This window comes from Onychostruthus taczanowskii, unplaced genomic scaffold (assembly GCF_017590055.1).
Source record: "Onychostruthus taczanowskii isolate IOZ18803 unplaced genomic scaffold, ASM1759005v1 scaffold402, whole genome shotgun sequence".
NCBI classification, from domain to species: domain Eukaryota; kingdom Metazoa; phylum Chordata; class Aves; order Passeriformes; family Passeridae; genus Onychostruthus; species Onychostruthus taczanowskii.
In genome coordinates, this window is record NW_024501483.1 from 19,791 (window position 1) to 32,510 (window position 12,720).

The 12,720-nt window shown below is 69.2% G+C and overlaps 1 protein-coding gene across 1 annotated transcript in view; it reads left to right on the forward strand.

Annotated features, from left to right (window-relative positions):
- Nucleotides 1–12,720, forward strand: part of LOC121340511 (serine/threonine-protein kinase MARK2-like) — a 21,163-nt gene that overhangs the window by 5,056 nt on the left and 3,387 nt on the right. The window contains 9 exon segments of the mRNA XM_041413315.1: nucleotides 1,472–1,645; nucleotides 4,384–4,437; nucleotides 4,540–4,588; nucleotides 4,701–5,068; nucleotides 7,310–7,429; nucleotides 7,694–7,793; nucleotides 7,877–7,989; nucleotides 8,984–9,110; nucleotides 11,485–12,075. Coding sequence (XP_041269249.1) covers nucleotides 1,472–1,645; nucleotides 4,384–4,437; nucleotides 4,540–4,588; nucleotides 4,701–5,068; nucleotides 7,310–7,429; nucleotides 7,694–7,793; nucleotides 7,877–7,989; nucleotides 8,984–9,110; nucleotides 11,485–12,075 — 1,696 coding nt within the window.

Genomic DNA, 12,720 nt, shown 5'->3' on the forward strand with positions numbered 1-12,720 from the left:
CCCCCCGCCCTGCGGGAGGCCCCCCCCCCCCCGCTGCCGGTTTTCCCCTTTCCCGCCCCGTTTTCCCCGCCCCGTTGCTCCAGGTGTTCCCCGGCCCCACCCCGCGCTGTCCCGCTGCGGCCTCAGCCCCAACCGGTCGAGCCGGTCCCCGCTCGCTCGCTCGCTCGCTCCCTCCCGGGCTCCCGCGGGGCTCCCGCCGGCACCGCCCCGCTCCCGCCGCTCCCGGCGCTTCGGGGTGCCCAGGGTGAGTCCCCTCGTGGCGGGCGGGCTGGGGAAACTGAGGCACGAGGGGCTCCGCGGCCTGAGCGGCGTTACCGAGCGCCGCCGCCAGCGGGGAGCACCGCGGCCGTCCCACGGCCCGTGCCCGGTGCCGGTGAGGCCCCCCCGGTGCCGGTGAGGTTCCCCCGGTGTGACCCGGCCCGGGCGGTGCCTCCTTTGCCATGTTTGCCGTATTTTTGGCCACTCTGCGATAAAAGGAGCCGGGAAATGCCGCCGGAGCGCCGCCACCGAGCCCCGGGGGGGTTCGGGGGGTTCTGGTGCCGCGGCCCCGCCCGGGGGGGGCTCCGGTGTCGGTGCCGCCTCAGAGCCCGAGCGAATCCCGGCAGCGCGGCCAGATGGCTCCGCACGCTCCCGCCCCGTTGCCACGGCAGTTTTTTGGCAGAAACTCCCGTTTCCCTTCACTTTTCCCACAGCACCGCGCTGGGCTTTGGGGGGAGGGGGAGGCTCCGGTCCCCCCCGGGCCCCAAACCTGCGCGTTCTCCCCCCAAATCTGGGGGTTCGGTTGCGCCATCGCCGGCACCTCCCCTACGGCTTCCGCCAGCGGTTTCCTTCCCACGGAGGGGGAGGGGGACACCCCGAGCTGTGCCCCCACAAAAACAAACCCGGCGAGGTTTTGGGGGGCCCCACATCCCACGTGGGGAGGGGGGGGGTTGGCTCGGCTTCCCCGCCCGCTCACGCGCTCCCGTTATCTCCGGTGTCACCGGAGCGGTGACAGCCCCGGGGGCGTCTCACTCCCCGTAAGGGAACACCCCGAAAGTGTCCCCGCGGCCCGGGTGACCTTCGGGGGGGGCCCCGGGGCGGCTTTTGGGGTGCGGGAAGAGGGGCTTTGTGCCGATGTAGTGCTGCGGGGCTCCCCCGCTTTTGGCTGGGCCGTGAACTCTGTCCGGGTGGTTGGGTTTGGGGTAAAACCGGGGTATTCGGACGCTGAATCTTCGGTAGAGGAGCGGGGCGGAGTGGCCGTGTCCCCTCCCGGGGAGGGGGTGACACGGCGCTGTCCCCTTCCCACCCTGGCGGCCCAGCCCGAAACCGCGGCGCTTGCGTCAGGTATCGGGGGCGGCTCCCGGCCGGGCCCGGGCGCGGCTCCGCCGCTCCGGACTTCGCTCCCGGCTCCTCCCGGAGCCCGCGGACCCCGCCGGGATCCCCGGGGGGACGCGGCCGGCCCCGGCTGAGCGTCCCCTCGCCGTCCCCGCAGCCGGGCGCCGTGGAGGGCAAGGGCGGTGGCAAGGCCAGCATGCTGCGGGGCCGCAACGCCGGCACGGCCGCCGAGGAGCAGCCCCACATCGGCAACTACCGGCTGCTCAAAACCATCGGCAAGGGCAACTTCGCCAAGGTCAAGCTGGCCCGGCACGTCCTGACCGGCAAGGAGGTGAGTGGCACCTTCCTGGCGAGGGGACAGCGCTCGGGGGGGCCCCGGCTGCGGGTGACACTGCGGGGACAGGGTCAGCCCGGGGGTGACACTGCAGGGAGAGAATCAGCCCGGGGGTGACACTGCGGGGACAGGGTCAGCCCGGGGGTGACACTGCAGGGACAGGATCAGCCCGGGGGTGACACTGTAGGGAGAGAATCAGCCTGGGGGTGACACTGCGGGGACAGGGTCAGCCCGGGGGTGACACTGCAGAGACAGGATCAGCCCGGGGGTGACACTGTAGGGAGAGAATCAGCCTGGGGGTGACACTGCGGGGACAGGGTCAGCCCGGGGGTGACACTGCAGAGACAGGATCAGCCCGGGGGTGACACTGTAGGGAGAGAATCAGCCCGGGGGTGACACTGCGGGGAGAGAATCAGCCTGGGGGTGACACTGCGGGGACAGGGTCAGCCTGGGGGTGACACTGCGGGGACAGGGTCAGCCTGGGGGTGACACTGCGGGGACAGGATCAGCCTGGGGGTGACACTGCGGGGACAGGATCAGCCTGGGGGTGACACTGCGGGGACAGGGTCAGCCCGGGGGTGACACTGCGGGGACAGGGTCAGCCTGGGGGTGACACTGCGGGGACAGGGTCAGCCTGGGGGTGACACTGCGGGGACAGGGTCAGCCTGGGGGTGACACTGCGGGGACAGGGTCAGCCTGGGGGTGACACTGCGGGGACAGGGTCAGCCTGGGGGTGACACTGCGGGGACAGGGTCAGCCTGGGGGTGACACTGCGGGGACAGGGTCAGCCTGGGGGTGACACTGCGGGGACAGGGTCAGCCTGGGGGTGACACTGCGGGGACAGGGTCAGCCTGGGGGTGACACTGCGGGGACAGGGTCAGCCTGGGGGTGACACTGCGGGGACAGGGTCAGCCTGGGGGTGACACTGCGGGGACAGGGTCAGCCTGGGGGTGACACTGCGGGGACAGGGTCAGCCTGGGGGTGACACTGCGGGGACAGGGTCAGCCTGGGGGTGACACTGCGGGGACAGGGTCAGCCTGGGGGTGACACTGCGGGGACAGGGTCAGCCTGGGGGTGACACTGCGGGGACAGGGTCAGCCTGGGGGTGACACTGCGGGGACAGGGTCAGCCTGGGGGTGACACTGCGGGGACAGGGTCAGCCTGGGGGTGACACTGCGGGGACAGGGTCAGCCTGGGGGTGACACTGCGGGGACAGGGTCAGCCCGGGGGTGACACTGTAGGGAGAGGATCAGCCCGGGGGTGACACTGCAGGGACAGGGTCAGCCTGGGGGTGACACTGCGGGGACAGGGTCAGCCTGGGGGTGACACTGCGGGGACAGGGTCAGCCTGGGGGTGACACTGCGGGGACAGGGTCAGCCCGGGGGTGACACTGTAGGGAGAGGATCAGCCCGGGGGTGACACTGCAGGGACAGGGTCAGCCTGGGGGTGACACTGCGGGGACAGGGTCAGCCTGGGGGTGACACTGCGGGGACAGGATCAGCCCGGGGGTGACACTGGGGTGTGGGGATGGGATCAGCCCGGGGGTGACACTGCGGGGACAGGATCAGCCCGGGGGTGACACTGGGGTGTGGGGATGGGATCAGCCCGTGGGTGACACCGTGGCACGGGAACAGTTCTGGGTCCTGTGGTTGTCACCATGGCACGGGTACAGACTGTGTTTTGTGGTTGTCACCCCAGTGCAGGGACAGTTCTGGGTCCTGTGGTTGTCACCATGGCACGGGTACAGACTGTGTCTTGTGGTTGTCACCCCAGTGCGGGGACAGGCTGCATCCTGTGGTTGTCACCCCAGTGCAGGGACAGTTCTGGGTCCTGGTGCTTGCCCCAGAAGTGCCACCACAGTGTGGGGACAGCCCCTGTTCTCACAGTGCCACCGCGGTGCGGGGACAGCTTTGCTTCCTGGTCCTTGCCCTGGGAGTGCCACCATGGCCCAGGCACGGGCTTCCTGTCCCCAGCCGTGAGTGCCACCGCAGTGTGGGGACAGCTCTGGGCTCCTGGTGCAGTCCTGTGGCTGTCACCACGGGGACAGGCCTGTTGTCCTCATCCCATGGGTGGCACCGTGGTGTGGGGACAGCTCTGGCTTCTGGTCCCTGCCCTGGGAGTGCCACCTGGCATGGGAATGAGTTTCCTGATCCTCAGCTGTGACTGTCACCATGGTGTGGGGACGGTTCTAGGTCCTGGTCCTTGTCCTGTGGGTGCCACCGTGGCTTGGGGACAATTCTGGGTCCTGATCCGTGCCCTGGGAGTGCCACCACGGCACAGGGATGGTCCCAAGCTCTCGGTCCTCATCCCACGAGTGCCACCGTGGCTTGGGGACAGCACTGGGATGGTCGTGTCACCTTCCCTCTGAGTCTGGGAGTGCCACCACGGTGTGGGGACAGCCCTGGGACGGTCGTGTCACCTTCCCTCTGAGTCTGGGAGTGCCACCACGGTGTGGGGACAGCCCTGGGATGGTCGTGTCACCTTCCCTCTGAGTCTGGGAGTGCCACCACGGTGTGGGGACAGCCCTGGGATGGTCGTGTCACCTTCCCTCTGAGTCTGGGAGTGCCACCACGGTGTGGGGACAGCCCTGGGACGGTCGTGTCACCTTCCCTCTGAGTCTGGGAGTGCCACCACGGTGTGGGGACAGCCCTGTCCCCCTGCCCCTCCCCTCAGGGGTGCCACCAGGTTTTGGGGACAGCCCTGGGGACACTCTGACCCCGCTCTCCCCCTCGCAGGTGGCCGTGAAAATCATTGACAAGACACAGCTCAACTCCTCCAGCCTGCAGAAGGTGAGGGGTGTCCCTGGGGGGGTGACAGCTGATTTTGGGGTGACAAACGGGGGTCGTTCCCTCTGACACCCCCCACAATCCCCCCTCCCCTGTCCCTCACAGCTCTTCCGGGAAGTGCGAATAATGAAGGTCCTGAACCACCCCAACATAGGTGAGACCCCCCAAAACCCCCTCAGCTGCACCCCCACCCCTCCCCGGGGGTGTCCCCCACCCTTGGGGGGGGGTCCCAGGGGACCCAGCCACCCCTGGGACCCCCGGACCAGAACTCCCAATATCTCTGAGTCTCCCGGAAGACCCTCGACCCCTGGGGAGGTGCTGGGAACCCCAGACCCACCCCCGTGCCCCCCCAAACCCCAATAACCCCCCCCGGGGGTGCTCTCCCTCCCCGGGCCAGGCCGAGAACCTGCTGCTGGACGCCGACGTGAACATCAAAATCGCCGATTTCGGCTTCAGCAACGAGTTCACCTTCGGGAACAAGCTGGACACGTTCTGCGGCTCGCCGCCCTACGCCGCCCCCGAGCTCTTCCAGGGCAAGAAGTACGACGGGCCCGAGGTGGACGTCTGGAGCCTGGGGGTCATCCTCTACACGCTGGTCAGCGGCTCGCTGCCCTTCGACGGCCAGAACCTCAAGGTGTGGCCTCGCTTGGGGGGGTCACCGTGGGTGGTTTGGGGGTCACCGTGGGTGGTTTGGGGGTCACCGTGGGTGGTTTGGGGTGCCCATGGGTGGTTTGGGGTCACCATGGGTGGTTTGGGGTCGCCGTAGGTGGTTTGGGGTGCCCATGGGTGGTTGGGGGTCACCATGGGTGGTTTGGGGGCCACCGTGGGTGCTTTGGGGTCACCGGGGGGGGTTGGGGGGTCCCCGTGGGTGGTTTGGGGGCCACCGTGGGTGCTTTGGGGTCACCGGGGGGGGTTGGGGGGTCCCCGTGGGTGGTTTGGGGGCCACCGTGGGTGCTTTGGGGTCACCGGGGGGGGTTGGGGGGTCCCCGTGGGTGGTTTGGGGGCCACCGTGGGTGCTTTGGGGTCACCGGGGGGGGTTGGGGGGTCCCCGTGGGTGGTTTGGGGGCCACCGTGGGTGCTTTGGGGTCACCGGGGGGGGTTGGGGGGTCCCCGTGGGTGGTTTGGGGGCCACCGTGGGTGCTTTGGGGTCACCGGGGGGGGTTGGGGGGTCCCCGTGGGTGGTTTGGGGGCCACCGTGGGTGCTTTGGGGTCACCGGGGGGGGTTGGGGGGTCCCCGTGGGTGGTTTGGGGGCCACCGTGGGTGCTTTGGGGTCACCGGGGGGGGTTGGGGGGTCCCCGTGGGTGGTTTGGGGGCCACCGTGGGTGCTTTGGGGTCACCGGGGGGGGTTGGGGGGTCCCCGTGGGTGGTTTGGGGGCCACCGTGGGTGCTTTGGGGTCACCGGGGGGGGTTGGGGGGTCCCCGTGGGTGGTTTGGGGGCCACCGTGGGTGCTTTGGGGTCACCGGGGGGGGTTGGGGGGTCCCCGTGGGTGGTTTGGGGGCCACCGTGGGTGCTTTGGGGTCACCGGGGGGGGTTGGGGGGTCCCCGTGGGTGGTTTGGGGTGCCCATGGGTGGTTTCGGGGCGTTTTTTGGGTCCCCTGGGTGTTTTTGGTGTCCCATGGGTGGTTTGGGGGTCACCGTGGCTGTTTCTGGGGTGCCCATGGGAGGTTTGGGGGTCACCGTGGGTGGGTTGGGGTGCCCATGGGTGGTTTCGGGGCGTTTTTTGGGTCCCCTGGGTGTTTTTGGTGTCCCATGGGTGGTTTGGGGGTCGCTGTGGGTGGTTTGGGGGTCACCGGGGCTGTTTCTGGGGTGCCCATGGGAGGTTTGGGGGTCACCGTGGGTGGGTTGGGGTGCCCATGGGTGGTTTGGGGGTCACCATGGGTGGTTTGGAGTCACCATGGGTGGTTTGGGGGTCGCTGTGGGTGGTTTGGGGGTCACCGTGGGTGGTTTGGGGTGCCCATGGGTGGTTTGGGCTCACCATGGGTGATTTGGGGTCACCGTGGGTGGTTTGTGGTCACCGTGGGTGGTTTTGGGAGTCACCATAGGTAGTTTTGGGGTCTCTCAGGTGGTTTGGGGTCCCCTGGGTGTTTTTGGGGTCCCATGGGTGGTTTTGGGTGCCCGTGGGTGGTTTGGGGTCATCATGGGTGATTTTAGGGTCATCGTGGGTGGTTTTGGGGTCACCAGGTCACCATGGGTGTTTCTGGGGTGCCCATGGGTGGTTTTGGGGTGTCCATGTGTGGTTTTGAGGTGTCCGTGGGTGGTTGCTGGGTGGTTTTGGGGTCCCATGGGGGGGTTTTGGGGTCCCATGGGGGGGTTTTGGGGTCCCATGGGGGGGTTTTGGGGTCCCATGGGGGGGTTTTGGGGTCCCATGGGGGGGTTTTGGGGTCCCATGGGGGGGTTTTGGGGTCCCATGGGGGGGTTTTGGGGTCCCATGGGGGGGTTTTGGGGTCCCATGGGGGGGTTTTGGGGTCCCATGGGGGGGTTTTGGGGTCCCATGGGGGGGTTTTGGGGTCCCATGGGGGGGTTTTGGGGTCCCATGGGGGGGTTTTGGGGTCCCATGGGGGGGTTTTGGGGTCCCATGGGGGGGTTTTGGGGTCCCATGGGGGGGTTTTGGGGTCCCATGGGGGGGTTTTGGGGTCCCATGGGGGGGTTTTGGGGTCCCATGGGGGGGTTTTGGGGTCCCATGGGGGGGTTTTGGGGTCCCATGGGGGGGTTTTGGGGTCCCATGGGGGGGTTTTGGGGTCCCATGGGGGGGTTTTGGGGTCCCATGGGGGGGTTTTGGGGTCCCATGGGGGGGTTTTGGGGTCCCATGGGGGGGTTTTGGGGTCCCATGGGGGGGTTTTGGGGTCCCATGGGTGGTTTTTGGGGTCCCACAGGAGCTGCGGGAGCGCGTGCTGCGGGGGAAGTACCGGATCCCCTTTTACATGTCCACGGATTGCGAGAACCTCCTCAAGAAGTTCCTCATCCTCAACCCCACCAAGAGGGGCACCCTGGAGGTGAGGGGACCCCCAGCTTCATCCTGGGACCCCTGACATGAGCCCCAATGGCCCCCAGGACCTTCTGGGGACCCCCAACATCATCGTGGGACCCCCAGCGTGGTTCTGGGAACCTCTGAGACCCTCCTGAGCACCCCAGGACCTCCTGGGGACCCTCCCTGGGGTCCCCCCCGTGCCCCCCAGCTCCGCACCGAGGAGCCCTGGGGTCCTTTCGTGTCCCCAAAGTGTCCCCAGAGGTGACCCCGGCCCCCGGTGTGCCCCCAGCAAATCATGAAGGACCGCTGGATGAACGTGGGCCACGAGGACGACGAGCTCAAGCCCTACATGGAGCCCGTGCCTGACTACAAGGACCCCCGCAGGACAGGTGGGACCCCAGGCCACCCCTGGGGACACAGGGACCCCCTGAAGTGACCCCGTGTCCCCCTGCTGAGGGCCGTGTCCCCCCAGAGCTGATGGTGTCCATGGGCTACACGCGGGAGGAGATCCAGGAGTCGCTGGTGGGGCAGAAGTACAACGAGGTGATGGCCACCTACCTGCTGCTGGACCACAAGAGCTCCGAGGTGGGGACACATTGGGGACACACTGGGGACACATTGGGGACACGGGGGGTCAAGAGCTCCGTGGGGGACACTGGGGACCACAAGAGCTCCGAGGTGGGGACACATTGGGGACACACTGGGGACACATTGGGGACACGGGGGGTCAGCAGGGACATGGGGGACACTGGGGACCACAAGAGCTCTGAGGTGGGGACACGGGGGGTCAGCGGGGACACCAGGGGTGTCAGTAGAGACACTGAGGGTCAGCAGGGACACCGGGGACACCAGGGGACACGGGGGGGGTCAGCAGGGACACTGGGGATCAGCGGGGACGCATTGGGGACACAGTGGGGACACAGTGGGGTCAGCAGGGACACTGGGGACACTGCGGGACATGGGGGGTCAGCTAGGGACACCTGGGGACACTGGGGGGTCAGCAGGGACACTGGGGGACAGAGGGGACACTGGGGGACTCCGGGGTCATTGGCATGAAGAGGGGACACGGTGACAAGGACACGTTGTGATGTTGTGAGATCATTGAGATGCGAGGGGACATGGGGACACTGAGGTGACACGGGGACACGGGAGCGCGAAGGGACCGAGGGGACAAGGAGGGACACGAGCTGGGGACACTGAGGTGATGGGGTGGCACACCGGGGACCCCGCTATGCCCTGCCCCCCCGCGGGGCTGTCCCTTGTCCCCAGCTGTGCCGTGGTGGCACGTCCCCATCCCCAGCTGTGCCCGTGCCAGCGCGTCCCTGTCCCCAGCTGTGCCCTGCGGTGGCATCCCCGTCCCCGGAGCTGTACCCGTGCCAGCGTGTCCCTTGTCCCCAGCTGTGCCGTGGTGGCACGTCCCCGTGTCCCCAGCTGTGCCCGTGCCAGCGTGTCCCTGTCCCCAGCTGTGCCCTGCGGTGGCATCCCCGTCCCCGGCTGCGCCCGTGCCAGCCTGTCCCTGCCCCTGCCCGGCGGGTGTCCCCCGTGTCCCGCCGTGTCCCCACGTGTCCCCTGTCCCCAGCTGGAGGAGAACCTGTCCCTGAAGCCGCGGGTGGCCCCGGAGGTGGCCAACAGCTCGGGCCCCTCCCCCGCCCACAAGGTGCAGCGCAGCGTCTCGGCCAACCCCAAACGGCGCGTCAGCGACCAGGGTGAGACCCCCGGGGGGACACGGGGGGACACGGGGGGGATCGGGGGGTCAGCGACCAGGGTGAGACCCCCGGGGGGACACGTCACACCTGCTGGGGGTGGGGATGGGGGGTGGCCGTCCCTGGGTCCCCCAGGCTGGGCTTGGGGTCACTCTGGGGCTGTTTTGGGTGCCCATGGAGGGTCCCCAGGTGCCGTGCCCGCTGTCTGGGGGGTTTGGGGACAGCTGTGTCCCCCCCAGCCCCCCCGTTTCGGTGTCCCCCCCCCCACAGAACAGCGTGCTGTCCACGGGCACCACGCGCAGCCGCAACTCGCCGCTGCTGGACCGGGCCAGCCTGGGCCAGAGCTCCCTGCAGAACGGCAAGGACAGGTGGGGACCCCTGCCCCGCGCCCCCCGAGCCTGCTGCCCACGGGGGGCACCCCTCAGCTTCCCTGGGGGGGGGTCTGGGGGGGTCCCGAGGCTGCTGGGATGGAGATGGGGGGGTGGGTGACCCCCACATTCCTGCACTCAGTGGGGGCTGGGGACCGCCCCAGCTTCCGTGGGGGGATTTTGGGGGGGGTCCCGAGGGTGCTGGGATGGAGATGGGAGGTGGGTGATCCCCCCAGCCCCCCCCATTCCTGCACTCCATGGGGGCTGGGGACCACCCCAGCTTCCCATGGGGGGTCCCTGGGTGCCAGGGGGGTCTCAGGGGTGTCCCTGGGGGCAGCAGTGTCCCCCTTCAGGGGGTGTCCCTGGGCACCAGGGGGTCTCAGGGGTGTCCCCCACCCCCGTGTCCCCCCTAAACCCGTGTCCCCCCTGTGTCTCAGTGGGGTCTCAGGGGTGTCCCTGGACACCAGGGGGTCTCAGGGGTGTCCCTGTGTCTCAGTGGGGTCTCAGGGGTGTCCCCCCTGTGTCTCAGTGGGGTCTCAGGGGTGTCCCTGGGCACCAGGGGGTCTCAGGGGTGTCCCCCACCCCCGTGTACCCCCTAACCCCGTGTCCCCCCTGTGTCTCAGTGGGGTCTCAGGGGTGTCCCTGGGCACCAGGGGGTCTCAGGGGTGTCCCCCACCCCCGTGTACCCCCTAACCCCGTGTCCCCCCTGTGTCTCAGTGGGGTCTCAGGGGTGTCCCTGGGCACCAGGGGGTCTCAGGGGTGTCCCCCACCCCCGTGTACCCCCTAACCCCGTGTCCCCCCTGTGTCTCAGTGGGGTCTCAGGGGTGTCCCTGGGCACCAGGGGGTCTCAGGGGTGTCCCCCACCCCCGTGTACCCCCTAACCCCGTGTCCCCCCTGTGTCTCAGTGGGGTCTCAGGGGTGTCCCTGGGCACCAGGGGGTCTCAGGGGTGTCCCCCACCCCCGTGTACCCCCTAACCCCGTGTCCCCCCTGTGTCTCAGTGGGGTCTCAGGGGTGTCCCTGGGCACCAGGGGGTCTCAGGGGTGTCCCCCACCCCCGTGTACCCCCTAACCCCGTGTCCCCCCTGTGTCTCAGTGGGGTCTCAGGGGTGTCCCTGGGCACCAGGGGGTCTCAGGGGTGTCCCCCACCCCCGTGTACCCCCTAACCCCGTGTCCCCCCTGTGTCTCAGTGGGGTCTCAGGGGTGTCCCTGGGCACCAGGGGGTCTCAGGGGTGTCCCCCACCCCCGTGTACCCCCTAACCCCGTGTCCCCCCTGTGTCTCAGTGGGGTCTCAGGGGTGTCCCTGGGCACCAGGGGGTCTCAGGGGTGTCCCCCACCCCCGTGTACCCCCTAACCCCGTGTCCCCCCTGTGTCTCAGTGGGGTCTCAGGGGTGTCCCTGGGCACCAGGGGGTCTCAGGGGTGTCCCCCACCCCCGTGTACCCCCTAACCCCGTGTCCCCCCTGTGTCTCAGTGGGGTCTCAGGGGTGTCCCTGGGCACCAGGGGGTCTCAGGGGTGTCCCCCACCCCCGTGTACCCCCTAACCCCGTGTCCCCCCTGTGTCTCAGTGGGGTCTCAGGGGTGTCCCTGGGCACCAGGGGGTCTCAGGGGTGTCCCCCACCCCCGTGTACCCCCTAACCCCGTGTCCCCCCTGTGTCTCAGTGGGGTCTCAGGGGTGTCCCTGGGCACCAGGGGGTCTCAGGGGTGTCCCCCACCCCCGTACGGGGACACCCAGGGGGGATTGGGGGGTCAGTGACCAGGGTGGGACCCCAAAGGGGACATGGGGGGTCAGCGACCAGGGGGAGACCCCGAGGGGAGACCCCAAATGGGGACGGGGGGAGACCCCAGAGGGGACACGGGGGGACTGGAGCTGTGGGTGGGTGCATCCCTCAGGACCCCCCCGGGGGGGTTTGGGGGCTGTGCTGTGTGACCTGGACCCCCAGTGAGGAGGGGGTGAAGGGGAAGGGGGGGTGTCCCGTGAGACCCCCACCCCTGACACCCCCTCCCCCCGCAGCCGGGCTCTCCATCCCCACCTCGGCCTCGTACTCCAAGAAAACGCAGGCGGCCAACGCGGAGAACAAACGGGGAGGAGGAGCAGGAGCGGGAGGAGGAGGAGGAGGAGGAGGAGGAGCAGGGGAGGAAGAGGGCGGGGGGCGCCGGGCCGGCAGCACGGCCAAGGTGCCCCCCAGCCCCCTGCCCGGCCTGGAGCGATCCAAGGGCACCCCCTCCCCCTCCACGGTCAGTGCAGGCTGGGGAGGGAGGGGAGACCCTGGATTTGGGGGGGGGGGGGGCCCCAACCCCGTGTCCCCCCGCAGCGGGGCGCCCCCCCGGGTGCCAGCAGCGTCCCCCTCGGCCCACAACGTCAGCCAGGGCCCTGGCGAGCGGCCGAGCTTCCCTCGGGGGGTCTCGAGCCGCAGCACCTTCCACGCCGGGCAGCTCCGCGCCCCCCGGGACCCCCGGGACCCCCTGCCCTACGCTCTGCCCCCCGGGCTGCCCCCGCCCGCCTCGCCCTCGGGCGCCAGCCAGGGCCGGCGCGGCCCCTCGGCCAGCCTCTTCAGCAAGTTCACCTCCAAGTTCGTGCGCAGGTGAGCCGCGGGGTCCCCGCGCCCCCCGTGCCCCCCGCTGTGTCCCCCCGGTGTGTTCTGGGCTGTCGCTGTCCCTCGGTGTCCCCTCGCTGTGCCCTTCTGGTTTGTTCCTCTGTGTGTCCTGGCCTGTCCCCTCGGTGTCCCCTCGGTGTCCCCTCGGGGATTCTCTGTCCCCTCTGTTTGTCCCCTGTGAGGGATCCTCGGTGTCCCCTTGTCCCCAGATGCCTTCTGTGTTTCTCTGTCCCCTCAGGGTGTCCCCTCAGGGTGTCCCCTCAGGGTGTCCCCTCGGTGTTCTCGAGGCTTCTCTGTTCTTCTCCTCCCTCTGTGTCCCCTCCTGTCCCTGCCACTGTCCCCTCAGGGACCCGCGTGTCCCTTCCTGTCCCCCCTGGCCTCCCACTGGTCCTCCTGGGGACCCCTCCTGTCCCTGAATGTCCCACTGGGGACCCCCCACATCCTCTCCTGTCCCACTGGGGACCCCCCATGTCCCCTCTTGTCCCTGAATGTCCCACTGGGGACCCCCCATGTCCCTGAATGTCCCACTGGGGACCCCCCATGTCCCTGAATGTCCCATTGGGGACCCCCAATGTCCCTGAATGTCCCACTGGGGACCCCCGATGTCCCCTCCTGTCCCTCTGTCCCCACAGAGCTGGGGAGGGGGGGTGGGG